This window comes from Emys orbicularis, chromosome 11 (genome assembly GCF_028017835.1).
Source record: "Emys orbicularis isolate rEmyOrb1 chromosome 11, rEmyOrb1.hap1, whole genome shotgun sequence".
Classification (NCBI taxonomy): domain Eukaryota; kingdom Metazoa; phylum Chordata; order Testudines; family Emydidae; genus Emys; species Emys orbicularis.
The window spans coordinates 26,076,244-26,089,702 of record NC_088693.1 but is presented as its reverse complement, the minus strand read 5'-3'; the positions used below and the strand labels follow the sequence as shown (position 1 = coordinate 26,089,702).

Here is a 13,459-nt window from a genome sequence, read left to right as displayed (position 1 = left end):
GACTCCTTGTTGTTTTTATTAATACAAATTATTTTTATAAAACTTAAAAAAAATACATGAAAACAACTCATTTAGGTTTGAGCATTCCCTGCAGTGTTTGCAACCTAGACATTTGTATGACAGCATGAAAAGCAGAAAGTGAAAACTGACTACTCTATTTGCAATGTCCAAACCGAACAAAATTCAGCAACCTCCTTCTCACCCCCTGCACCATCCCTTCTCCTCTTCACCAGATGAATGGTGAAAAATAAATGAGCCATTTGAAATTTGCAGTTTAAAAAATTTAAGTTGCATTTAGTAACACAAGTTGACTCTTCTTTTAAATGTAGTTTTTAACTTGGCCATGTATCTTTACATTCCCTGGCTGAGCATCACAGAAACTAAAATGCTCAACCAAATTCTGGTATTTGGGTGTGATTTGCAGCTAGTCAGAAGGAGACTGTGTGTGCGCACGGGGAGGAAGAGACTTTTATAAATAAAAGAAAAATCTTCCACCACACACTTTTCTCCAAAAGTCAAAATTTGTAAATTCTAAAAATTTCTTTGAAATTCAAAAAATTTTGAACAGCTTTAGTTTATCTATTCTGAGTTTGTAATGATAAGAATTGGTTAAGAACTGGCTAAGTAATTGTGGAACCGAAGTAGAAATTTAGAATTCCTTGATGTTCTGTCTCCATTAGACACTGGCAGCAGAGTAACTACATTGATGTACTTACATGTGGGCCACCTTCTAATGCAGACACAGTTTACTTATGTGAAGTGAAGATGACACTGGTAAGATTTATCTAGTAAATTAATGGAGTAGCCACACCAGCAAAAAACCACACTTTATATCAGTGCAGCACATCTACATTTGAGGTTTGCACATTTTGCAAATTTCTCTAATGTGGACAGGGCCTAATACCTCGGACATGATGCTTACAAAACACTTGACAATGGTTAAGCAGCTGATCTGCTATGAGTGCTACTTATGCCAATTATTTCCCTGTTCCCTTCTTCTCCTCATGCCCCATCTTTCTTTCCTCCACCTGCTGTCTTGTCATATGCTAAGTTCCTTGAGCTAGAGACTATCTTTTTACTAGATGTGTACAGCTCCTAACACAATGGGACCATGATGGGGCAATCAAAGTCTTGATTGAGTGACTTGGTTTCTTTGTCCAGATCTAGCTTTTTATATTTACAACTGCTTATCCAAGTCTGTGCACCATTGGAGCTAGTAGAAATGGCAAAAATAGCACTGACTTACTGACAAACGCGTTACCATGTTGTGATTAATAAGTGGACATAAATGACCAGACCAACAGCAATAAATGACTTATCTCTAGTGTGAAATGATCAATGGGCTATTAAGATAACTTCCCTCATCATGTCATAAAATTTCCATTCTGGAGATAGGGTAGACTACGCCACTTGACAATAAACAGTCCATGTAGGAATCACATTCCTGTTTCATTGCTGTTGAGAGATTATAAAGGAAGTTCAGCAGGGCACAATTTTATTTCAGGAGTTCTAAAACTATTCAAATGATGGGGTGCAATGGTGATGACTTATCAGCTATGCTGTGAAAATAATCTGTGTGAGTATCTGTGCAAGACACTCCATTTTAATAATACACTGACAGTTATGCAGTGGCTTTCATCCAAAGATCTCAAAGCATTTGGACTACTGTATCTAGCTAGGGATCACTTGCTCAGCCTGGTTGCAGAGTATTGGCCCTTAGCTGCAGGGCCAATGTATTCTCAGAGAGTAAACAATTCAGTAAATTGACCAAGGCATATTAATGGACTGGAGAATGAAGTTGCCCTCCTAGATTTTGGCAACATAATTGAGTTAAAAGAAAAAAATTTAAAGCATATAGTTATATTCTGAAGTAGCAACTCCAAAAATAGTAACATGAAGTTCCATATTTATTGTATCAGTGACTTTCAGATCAAAGTTATTCAGCTGACCAATTGTTAACCACCATATTCTAGGATCTGAAATTCAAGTAATGTCTTTTACGGCCCAAGCATAGTGATCAGTAAGAAATATTCGCCATATCAAAAACTACCTTATATTACACATGTACCATTTTTAATAGGGTTGCATAGATGTAACAGAGTGAATTTGGCCCTGCAACTGGAAATTAAATAAAAAAAAAATCTATGGATGATGCAAGTACCAAAACAGAATCCAACTTATAGCTGTGTTGGTTTTCTGTTCTAGTGGGATTAAAACTTGAAAAAAAATTAAGTATATATGACAGTTTTGTCAAAAATGCTGATTTGTTGAACCCAAAATGTTTTGTGAAGACATCTCAGGTTAGACAAACTTTCAAGAATCACCTCAATTTCATGCACAGCTGCTGATCCAGGGGACATGTTTCATTTCAGAAACATCATGTATCAGTGTGTCCGAAATTAAAAAAATTCAGAATCTTTGGTTTGCAGGAAATTTCCAGTTTCAGACAGATTTAGTTCCAAGGTCTGTTGATCCAGGGTGTTCAGCAACAGTGTGCTCCTGGAACATGGAAGCAGTGAACAGGGTGTCTCTGAGAAGATGACCGCTTCTGCAGTTCTGTTTGTTTGAGGGCTTCCTGCACCTGCTATGTAGCAGATTTGATTTTGCCATTTATTATTGTACTTTTGTGCAGATGATTTCCTAAAGGCACACTCAGTATATACGGATACAGTTTATTTTTCCCAGTATAGTTCTTGTTGTAAAAAACTTCTTATATGCCTCTTACTGTACACTTTTCCTTTGTAATTATGTGTAGATGACAATACAATGAAGTTCTTGGGTTATGTTGCTGGCAAGACCAAAAAGCAAACTTCAATTAAGAATGAGCTAATACATGAAAAGCCCCAGCAAAGGCTTGCCCAATTCATCCATAGCAAAAATATGCTGCCTGTAGCAACAGGGCTCAAGGCAAACACAAGCAGCAAAAACAACCCACACAGGATATTAAATAGCGTGAATGTGATTAGACGGATGGTTTGCATGCATGTATGACAAGAAACATTCTCAGCAAAAAAACACACAGTATCCAAGAATGCTTAGTGCCTAAAGGAAACAGCAAACTTTCAAAAAAGAAACCAGAGAAGAGTCACAAAAGAGAAGAATAAGAGCCATCCTTAAGGGAGGAGAAAAAAGTCAAAATCACTGAAAAGAACATAACCATCCCCCAGCCTCTTTCACAACTGACAGGCACCTGGCTAGAGTCCAAGTCATTTTAGTCAGTGCGATGGAACTGTACAGCTAAGTAAAGCTACTAACTGCCTAAAATAATAATTAGAATTTTAAAATATTGAAGAAATAAAGCACTTTTAGGAGACAATGAGTTACAAAGTAAATAATACACGAGAGAGGATACATTGCTGGTCCTCCCAGTAGAAGCCGCTTTGCTCATTTGAAATCCTCGTGACTAATTTAAACTGTTAGCTAATAGGTTTTTCAATTGAAATCTTCCCGGAAAATGTAGAAAATATAAAAAAGCCAACAATATGTTTACAAAAAACTTCGGTATTAACATCAACATCAGCATGGAGTTAACCATGTGAAGTCAGCACACTGTTCCAGTGGTAATCCTGGCCACATTTATTGATTAATCTGCTGAGAAAGGGGGATAATCCGATGGCTAGGAATTTCCAGCCTTTATAGGAAACAAATTTGTGAAGCAGTCCTGCACACAAAAAGGGAGGGGGGGGGGGCTCCAACCAACCACATTTCCTCCCTTCATGAGCAATTCCTTTAAAAAACAAACATTCTCAGGAGCGTCACACTGGCTCCACCTGGTGCACAAATATTGAACATTCATGGTTCTCACTGCTTGGCAAATATTTTTAACTAGCTTCACATTCAAGAAGCTAATGTAAATCAATATGAACAAACTACAAACTATATCAGAGTTGGGATATTTAGCCACAATCTAAATATACAGAGAAAAATTCCTAGACGAGGAAAAAGCCACAGGAACATATCAAAGCTGTACATGGAGGCGATGCTTAGGCAAAGCTGAGAAAACAGAGAGGAGAGGAAACATTTAAAGCCAGCAAACTGATTAAAGGATTAGGCTTCATAGATGCATATATTTTATGGTCAGAAGGGACCACTGTGATCACCTACTCTGATCTCCTGCATAACACAAGCCATAGGACTTCCCTGAATTAATACCTGCTTCACATCCAATAGCTAAAGTCGAACTAGAGCATATCTTTTAGAAAAACATCCAGTCTTGATTTAAAATTTCCAGTGATGGAGAATCCACCACAGCCCTTAATTAGTTGTTCCAATAGTTAATTATCCTCACTGATAAAAATCTGTGCCATATTTCCAGTCTGAATTTATCCAGCTTCAACTTCCAGCCATGGAATCTTAGTATATTTTTGTCTGCTAGAAGGAAAAGACCACTGTTCCCAAATTTCTGTTCCCCATACAGGTATTCGTAAGACACTGATCAAGTCACCTCCTAATCTATTTAGCCTATCCTAGAAAAGGTTAGGCTAAACAGATTGAGTCTTTTGAATCTACTATAAAGGCAGGTTTTCCAATCCTTTAATAATTCTTATGGCTCTTCTCTGAGCCCTCTCCAATTTTTCAACATCTTTCTTGAATTGTGGACACTGGAAATGGGCACAGTGATCCAATAGCCATCACCAACAATGACAAATGCAGAGGTAATATAACCTTCCTGTGCCTGCTCAGTATTTCTCTGTTGGACACCCAAGGATCGCACTGTGGAGCAGATAGTATGTCTCAGTGGATAGGGCACGGGACTAGGACTTGGGCAAGTTACTTCACCTCCTTGCCTCAGTTTCTCCTTCTGTAAACTGGGGATAATGACACTGACCTCCCTTTGTGAAGCACTTTGAGATCTACTAATGAAAAATGCTATGCAAGAGCTAGATATTATTAATATAATTATTAGCAACCCTTTTGGCCATAGCATCACATTGTGAGCTCATGTTAGCTGATTATCCACCATGACCCCGAACTCTTTTTCAGTCAGTGCTTCCCATGAGAGAGTCCCCCATTCTGTAAGTATGGCCTATACACTTTCTTCCTAGATGCATGATTTTACATTTGACCTTACTAAAACACAAAACGTTTGCTTGCACCCAGTTTGCCAAGCACTCCAGATTGCTCTGTATCAGTGACCTGTCCTCTTCATTATTCACCACTCCCCCAATATTTGGGTCATCTGCAAACTTCATCAGCAATGATTTTATGTTAGGTAGCATAAGGACAACCAATCTCTGAGGTTGGACACTGCATCTAGAAACACTCAATAATAATTTCTCATTTACTATAACATGGAGACCTATCAGTTAGCCAGATTTTAATCCACTGGACTTGTGTCATGTTGATTTTGTATTGTTCTAGTTTCTTAATCAAAATGTGCATGTTTTATAAATAAATCTGTGCAGATAAACAGTGATGCCTTCAAAACACACACACACACACCACAATGAGATAGATAAGGAGGGAACAACACATGAAAGTGATGTTCTGATTCTGCAGATAGTGTATTAAAACTAGTGATGCTTGATGTAGTGTAATTGCCTCTATTGTATATCCTGAATGTTGCTTGTATTGTATGATCCTAGAGGGGGAAAAAAGCCTTCCCGAAAGCCAGCTTTGCCATTCACGCCTTTGTTTACAATGCAGTAAGATCTTCACCACCATCAAATATCAATGAAAATCATAATACATGAACTAGAGCTGGGCAGAATTTTTTTTTTCTAAACACATTGTTTCCATCAGAAAATGACAATTCATCAAAACAACTTTTTTCCACAGGAAAGGGTCAGTTTTGATGAAAAATTTTCAACTTAAAGATTTTGAAGTTATCAAAATGTTTCAATTTGACATTTTCAAAACAAAAATTCTGGTTTTCTGTTCAAAACATCTGCTAATTACTGTAAAAAAATGGTCAAAATCAATATAATACATTTCAAAATTATCAAAACAAAATGTTTTGATTGACCCAAACCAATTATTTTTTGGATTTTTGGTTTGTGAAAATTTGCAATTTTGATTTTGCATCCCAATTTGACACGGGAACATTTTTTTAAATCTCCAACATTTTTGCAAGACTACAAAATTGTTTCCCACCGAGTTCTAATATAAACAACCCAACTCCCCTTTCACTTTCCTAGTAAAAACACAGAGCTAATCCAACATGTTGGCCAACACCAATTCCCTTCCTCTGGCTAAATGGCAGTGTGGCTGAGGCATCAGCCCACTGATATATTGTTCTCCCTTTTGTTTACTACAACTAGCAGTGCTCTCGCTGCTCACGTTATTGAGTTTGGTAGAATGTGGCACAAGAAATTGAACATTGCTGCGTAACAGGCACATTAAGTTATCCAAAGAAAGTTTGCAAGGGCAGCCACTGTACATGGGGAATCTTCTCCATATAACACAGGTTTTACTTTTGTACATTCCATATTTCAGCCTATATTTGTAACAACAGTTCAGTTTACATAAAAAACATCCACAATGAGAAGGTTGCTTGCAGATTGTTGTAGCTGTGTTGTTCACAGAGAGACAAGGTGGGGGAGGTAATATATTTTATTGGACCAAATTCTGTTGGTGACAGAGACAAGCTTTTGAGCTTCAGGTCTGGATATAATGAAAAAGGACAGATAATCTAAACCAGCAGCTTGCAAAGTGTTCTGACAGTGCATTCCTTCTCACTACAATGGTTATTATTGTTCTTCATAACTAAACCACCAGAAAAATAGATTCCATACAAAAGCCTTCACAGGTTTTCTAAAAACAAGAATGGGATATAAAAAAAGTGAATGTTGAACAGCAACAGATTTAAAAGTCATGTTGAACTCACTTACTGTTTATTTCATGTTTTGGTAGTAACTGGAGTTTGACATTCCTCCTCCTCCTCGGATAACATGAACAGCTGTTGGAGAAGATGCTGGGTAATGGCCGGGACGGATAGGCTTGGCTGTAGCGTGAAAATCAAAACAAAATTTAGCACTCATAGAAGCAATTGCACCTCACTTTCTGCTCTAGCACCTCACTGTACTGTTATAAAAGTAACTGTTCTAGGCATTTCCTGACATCTACAATAGTTTGGGCCAAATTCTGGCTGTGGGGAAAGTGACAACTTCCCTCACCCTGCTCACAGACACATGCTGCAAAGGTGATCACTTGCACCTGCTTTCTGCCAGCGATCATCCCTCTATACAACCACCTCATACATTCTGCTTCTGGAAAAAGGACTTCTCAGTGCAGCTGAGTGGGGAAGACTGTACATGGTGACCACTGCTTGGGTTGGCCAGCCAGGTACTTGCATATGCCCACTTTCCTCCCACTACTATGGAGGAGATGAGAAGGCATCTTTGGGGGACTTTCTGGAGGAAGCAGAATGAAAGCATTTACGTATATGTGCTCCCTGCTGCCCCCCTCAGGTTTTCCGGTGTGCTCCACCACAAGATTTGAAAAAAGTTCCACAATGAATTCCACTTTAAACACTACATGGCTGGTGTGCAGTCTGTCCAGTGCCCTGGTAGCACCAGACATCCCTAAGCTGCACAGCAATTACATTTTAAAACAAAGTGTGTACAGAAGTGAGAGGATGAGAAAGGGGACTGGAAGAGACAGTCCAACTTAAGAAAGGTCATTAGAAGTACACAAGACACATTAAGCTATCTAAATCAGTAAACAAATATCTGAGGAGCTTTATCCTTCAGGTGGGTTATGTTCTATAAAAGTGAGGTCCCTGAAGTGGCCATGGGTGTGGTGTGCACACCCTGTTCAGGGAGGCTATCCCCTTGCCCCAGTCCTTCAGTCTGAGGCCCTGCCCCACTCTGCCATAAGCTCCACTCCCACTCCACCCACCCCCAAGCCTCCCAGCTGGTGCCCAGAGCAACCCCGAGCCCCCCGGCCAACCCTCTGGTGCCCGGAGCAGTCAAGAGGAGACCCAAGTCCTGGCCACCCAGAGCAGTCTGAAAGAGCCCCTAGCCTGGGCCACCTGGAGGAGCTGTGAGCCCCGTCATGGCCTGGCCCCAGCATTAGCGGAGGTTTGGAGAGGCTTAGCCTTCCCCAGCCTTCATTACCCGCCGCCCATGGAAGTGTTCTTCCTGTAAGGAAGGGTGCACTGGCAAAACACAGCTGGGAATCAATAGTTTGCCCTGGATGCCTTCTACTATCACAGCACTTTTAAAATGTACACAAAGTTTGTGAACAACCCAATACCTTGTTTGCTTTATGTCCTTACCAATCTGAGCAGAGTGTGCTCTCCTTGCCATGTTCTTGGCTCTTACAGCCTCTTTAATGCGATCTACCTCCTGCTGGTAGCGTTTGCGGTCCCGCATGGCGTTCTCCTTGGCTTCCTTCAGTGCACTCTCCAGAGTCTTAACTCTCTCTGCTGTAGCTCGAAGTCGTTTTTCCAGCTTAGGAAGCTCACAACGAAGATCTGCATTATCACGTACCAACTGTAGTAGGAAGAAGAAGAAATGGTATTACTCCTTTTGCAAAGCCATGTGGTCTAGTGAATAAGCCATTGTGTCCTGCGGGGATAGAAGATTTCACTGTCATCCTTACAGAAATGTACTGGGGTGAAACAAATAGGGTTCTGTAAAATTCACTGTAAAGTACACAGGAAAGAGGAAGTTTATTCAACTATAAAGATTTAGGAGATGGTATTCCCTTGTTCTTCCACTGAAAACCTGAAAGTTTTGTATGCTGTGTTTTAATAGCTGTGTTGGTCCCAGGATACTAGCGAGAGAAGATGGTGAGGTAATATCTTTTATTGGACCTACTTCTGTCAGTGAAAGAGAGAGACAGAGACAGACAAGCTTTCGAGCTACACAGTGCTGTTCAAAGAGAAGTCCAGTAATGAAAGTTTTGGATATACAAGGAAAGCAAGAGTCAAACCTCTTTCAGTGACAGCTGTATTTAATTTGTAAACCTCAACACTGTATTTAGGAAATAAATCTGCCTACATTGAATTTCAAAGATAAATAAATCCATAGCTTGTTGTCCAGATTCATACAAGATCAAACTAGAGATGCTCTTTGTGTTCCATATGCTTAAACTTCATGCTACTAACAAGACTGCTTCATGTCTTAGACTGCCTTCAGCACTACCTTCTTGAACTATACCATCATTAGTGGTTAAATGCATGTGAAACAGAGCCTCGTCTCCCATTTCCTGTCTCTCTTCCTACCTCAGTAAGGATTTACAGCTTGTTGAATCAGTCTGCTGCTGCTGAAACCTCACAAAGGGGAAAAAATGATCAAGCAATAATGAATTCATTAACCCTCAGAACACTGACTACCCACAGATATTTAACATATTGGGGGAACAGCTAGTTTTCTACAGTTTCAGATGAACTACTGGAAGTGAGTGGGCATTCCCCATCACAGAGGGAAAATGGGTTTCTGGCTGCCAGGAGCTGGGCCAGCATCAGGACGCTTGGGAGGAACCCGTCCTTAACCTGAACAGAGAACCCTACCTCTTCTCTTCCATACTACACTCCACTTCCCACTGCTGTCAGTTCCCAATTTCTCCCTCAAGCCATGAACCACTGTTGGCAAGAGAGGTCATACCCGCAAACCCGTTTAGAGACAGGAAAGAACAGTCACAGAGACAGCAATAGAGGAGAGCAGGGGGAAACAAAGGGACAGGTCCAATGAGGGATGTGTGTGTTTGTGTGTGCACACAAAAGGGGGGCTTTATTCATCTCTAGTCCCTACATAAAAGGGCACTGAAGATAACTAACAGTTTTGGTTTTTTTAAATGTTGTACAGACACATTGATAAAGTCTTGCCCAAACAATTACCAAAGCACATTAGACTGGCATAAATGTACACAAATGTATATTTATGCCAAGCATCACATGTTCATGACACATGCATTCATTACACAAACATTGTGAGTGCAGGAGACCAACTCAGACTCCGATTTACTACTGATGCAATGAATTTTAACTGAATATCATGGATATTTTGGCAATTTAAACATTATTTCAATCAATCTAACAATATCTGAGGCAAATTACCTTCAATAAACTATCCTGGGGGTAATTATATAGATAATTAGTCTCAATTAAATACAAAATCATCCATCAAAAAGGTCAATTAAAATGTGATTTGGAATAATATAAAATAGTAACAAGTTAACAGGATTCTCCTATGGCTAGAATTTCAGCGAAGACCATGGTTAAAAATTAACTGAAGAAAACAAACTACTAGACTAGCCCACTTTCTTTTTAAAGAGTGTCTGCTAAAATCGAAGCCAGAGGTATTAGTCCCACCTGTTTGTGAACCTTTGTAAGCTGCTCCAGGTTGTTCTCAAGAAAGGAAATTTTCTGCTTCTGAGCAGCACTTCCTCCTCCATCATCGCTGTCCAGTTCAACACTCTGTACAGAGAGCAAATTATAGAATTAGGGGGAAGACTTTGAACCCAAGGAGAGGGAAAAGCTAGGGTTTTTGGGGGTCTTGTAAGCTCCCCAAAGGGAGACTACTTCTCAACAAAAGGTCAAAAAATACATTGCTTTTTCTGTTCATTGTGTGTTCTCAACAGCTACATTTCCTCAATATGGAAATTAAACAAATAAAAACCTTCACAAAAAAACCTTAAGGATCCGGAAAGGGGAGTGCCGTGCAAACTTTTGACTGGCTTTCATGTTGATAAAAATTTCAGTTTGTCTGTGATAAAAAAAATACCTTAAATTCTGCTAAAAATCATATGTCGGAGGTGCACAATGAATTTCTCAAATTTATTTTGCCTGGGGAAAGGATGAGGAGTTTTGAACCATAAAAAAGAACCACAGCCCACATTTACGGCTCAGGTCAGCACAAGTTTTAGGTGTGGGTTTGGGTCAGTTCTGGTTCACTAAACTCTGAGTCAGTAACTGAACTGATAAGTGAGATCAGCCCACTTCACTGAATAACTAGTTAGAGGGAAAAGCCTCAAAAACAGGAGCTGAAGCAGAATTCAACTTTCCTAGACACAGCTGAAAGCACTCCAAATCTCACTCCCCCAAAGTACAACCAGCAAGCTCTCAGGCTCCCAGAAACCAAGGTAATTGGGCATGGTATAAGAACATTGATAAATAAATTACCAGTCTGCTGAATTTACATCAGGAATTATATACACTACGCGATATAATAGCCTGGCAAGATTTTTACTGGGGGAAGGGGGTAGATTGTGTTAAAATAAAATTCAAGTAATATTTGAACTTACTTTTTTGACTCGAGTGGTGAGGTCTTGAACAAAGAGTTTTCGTAGGTTGTGGAGGGTCTGAAGTTCTCTTGCCTGGAAATAGAATTTAAACAAAAAGTCAGTAAAATTTTGCAGACACTGTTGTAAAATTTCTCCTCACATAAGAACATGTAGAGTACATTATCTATAAGTATATATGCAGGTATGCTTGAAAACATACATATATCATTACTGTTTAAGTAACTTTAAATTAATGAATTGCATTAGTTGACAGAAGGGCATGAATTTGGGATGTAATTGGTGTGTGGGAATCTGATGGTTTCACAAAGGTGATTATCTAGTGTGAAACAGTACCTCTATCACACCTCACTTTACTGTCCATAATCATTTCACATCAGCCAAAATTGAACTGATTGTAAAATGGGGGGGGGGGGGAGGAGGAACCATCACAATGAGTTAAGGCTTAGTTCATGTGACTAAAAGCAAGCAATTGTAATTAGCAAAAAACCCAAACCCTTGTTTGTATATATTCTGTCTCACTCAGTCACATCCCCATAGTTCATTGTTTTTGGCTACGTGTCTGCAGTGAAGTTCTCTCTGAAAACACATCTAACACACTGAAGAAAAAAATAAACCAACCAGAAAGACAGTCTCAAAAGCTGGCTGTGGTAACGTCCCCAGCTATTAAATGGCACTTAAATCATTGAGACTTGAATTCATGCTATGACAATTTTGCTGACCAAACCTATGCACTGAAAGATGGTGACATTATACAGGCACTTAGATACCAAGGTGATAGGTGCCTTATAAATACCACAGGTTCATTCCTAATCTTTCAACACTACTTAATTTTGCTAAACTTCAGCATAAGAGCCACTTTATTCAAAGAGAAATGCGAGAGGCATAGCACAAAAAGTCTTAATCCTTTGCCCATTCTGTGAAGGGCAGAGAAACCAGTTACAGGAAGGAAATGTGAATAACCATTTGGATAAACAGTGAATTCCAACCCATTCTCTACTTTTTATATATTGCACTGGTATGAAGGATATGCCCCAAGTTGATAAGCACAACCTTTGCTTTTCTATCTTATTTTCATCTTCTCACACAGAAATTTGAACTGGCCACTCAATAAATCAGGAGCGATAAGACTATAAGCTTTTGGACTGCCACTTCTTATCTTTATCACTTACTGGGGAAAACTAGAAAGCGATTCTGAACCCAAAAAAGGAGATGCTACTGCAAAAGGACGGATAGAAGTGCTTACTTCCAATTATCCACAGACACCCAAAAAAAAAAAAATCTGATGTACAATTATCCACATATACTGTTGTATTCATAACACATACCTTACACTGTTCTAATACAAACATACAGATGCACATTACTACTCTCAGAAGGGGAAATGTAATTTAGAGCTAGACAGAGTTTATTCTTACCCCACAGCTCTTATCCAAAGCAAGGGGCAGCATGAGTCCCAATTCCTTCCCTGGTTCCATCCTGAAACTAAGCCATCTGCTCCTGATTACTTCCCTCACCACACTGGCTCAACTGTGCTGGCGGTCAGTGGGGGGCCAAGTCAAGGCTATGCCCATTCTCCAGCCCTGATGGAGACAGGTCTCCTGCTGGAGACCTACCTGCACAGGACAGGGACATAGCAACCCCACGGAGACAGCTCTCCCCACCACACAGTGACCTAGGAGGCACACCATGCTTGCAGAGGTTTACACTCCCTTACTTCTCTGTGCACACGAGAAAGCCATGATCTTGGACTAAAATGGCACATGTTGCATGTAATTTGTTTTATTTGATTTTTCCTCCTGCTGCAGTAATTACAGACTGAAATTTTGATCATTGCTAATATTTTAATATAGCTGCAGCAACACCCCCTGAGATGCCATGGGAATGAACAAAAGAGTGCATGAGTGTACAACAGTTTAAGTAGTTCCTTGATTTTAAACAAAAACACCATCTGATATAATCGGTGCAAAATATCCATGTCCTATTGCTTAAAACTGAGCTCCAATTATATCACTTACTCACTGAATAGGACAATATCGTCACAGGTTATTCTCAGAATTCATGAGCAGTATAGCTGCAAGAGAACTCATCTGAAATCAGGAGGGTAGTTAAACACTTTTTTTAAAAATCAGGAAATGTTTATCAAATATATATATTTTATATATGAAATCTGGGTGCCTAAAGTTTAGCTCCAAAATAAAAATAGCCTGATTTTTGAGACTGCTCCCAGGGTCAATACAGCCTTAATTTAAAATTATGCTCCATAGGAAAA

At 39.5% G+C, this 13,459-nt stretch overlaps 1 protein-coding gene across 2 annotated transcripts in view; it reads right to left on the bottom strand.

Moving 5' to 3' along the window:
- Positions 1 to 6,833: 6,833 nt before the first annotated feature.
- KIF5C (kinesin family member 5C) overlaps positions 6,834 to 13,459 on the bottom strand; it is a 113,769-nt gene continuing 107,143 nt past the window's right edge. For both annotated transcript variants that reach the window (XM_065413242.1, XM_065413243.1), the window contains exons 22-25: positions 11,191 to 11,262; positions 10,259 to 10,363; positions 8,219 to 8,435; positions 6,834 to 6,943 (exon numbers count right to left, since the gene is read on the bottom strand). In XM_065413242.1, coding sequence (XP_065269314.1) covers positions 6,834 to 6,943; positions 8,219 to 8,435; positions 10,259 to 10,363; positions 11,191 to 11,262 — 504 coding nt within the window. The remainder of the gene's footprint in view (positions 6,944 to 8,218; positions 8,436 to 10,258; positions 10,364 to 11,190; positions 11,263 to 13,459) is intronic.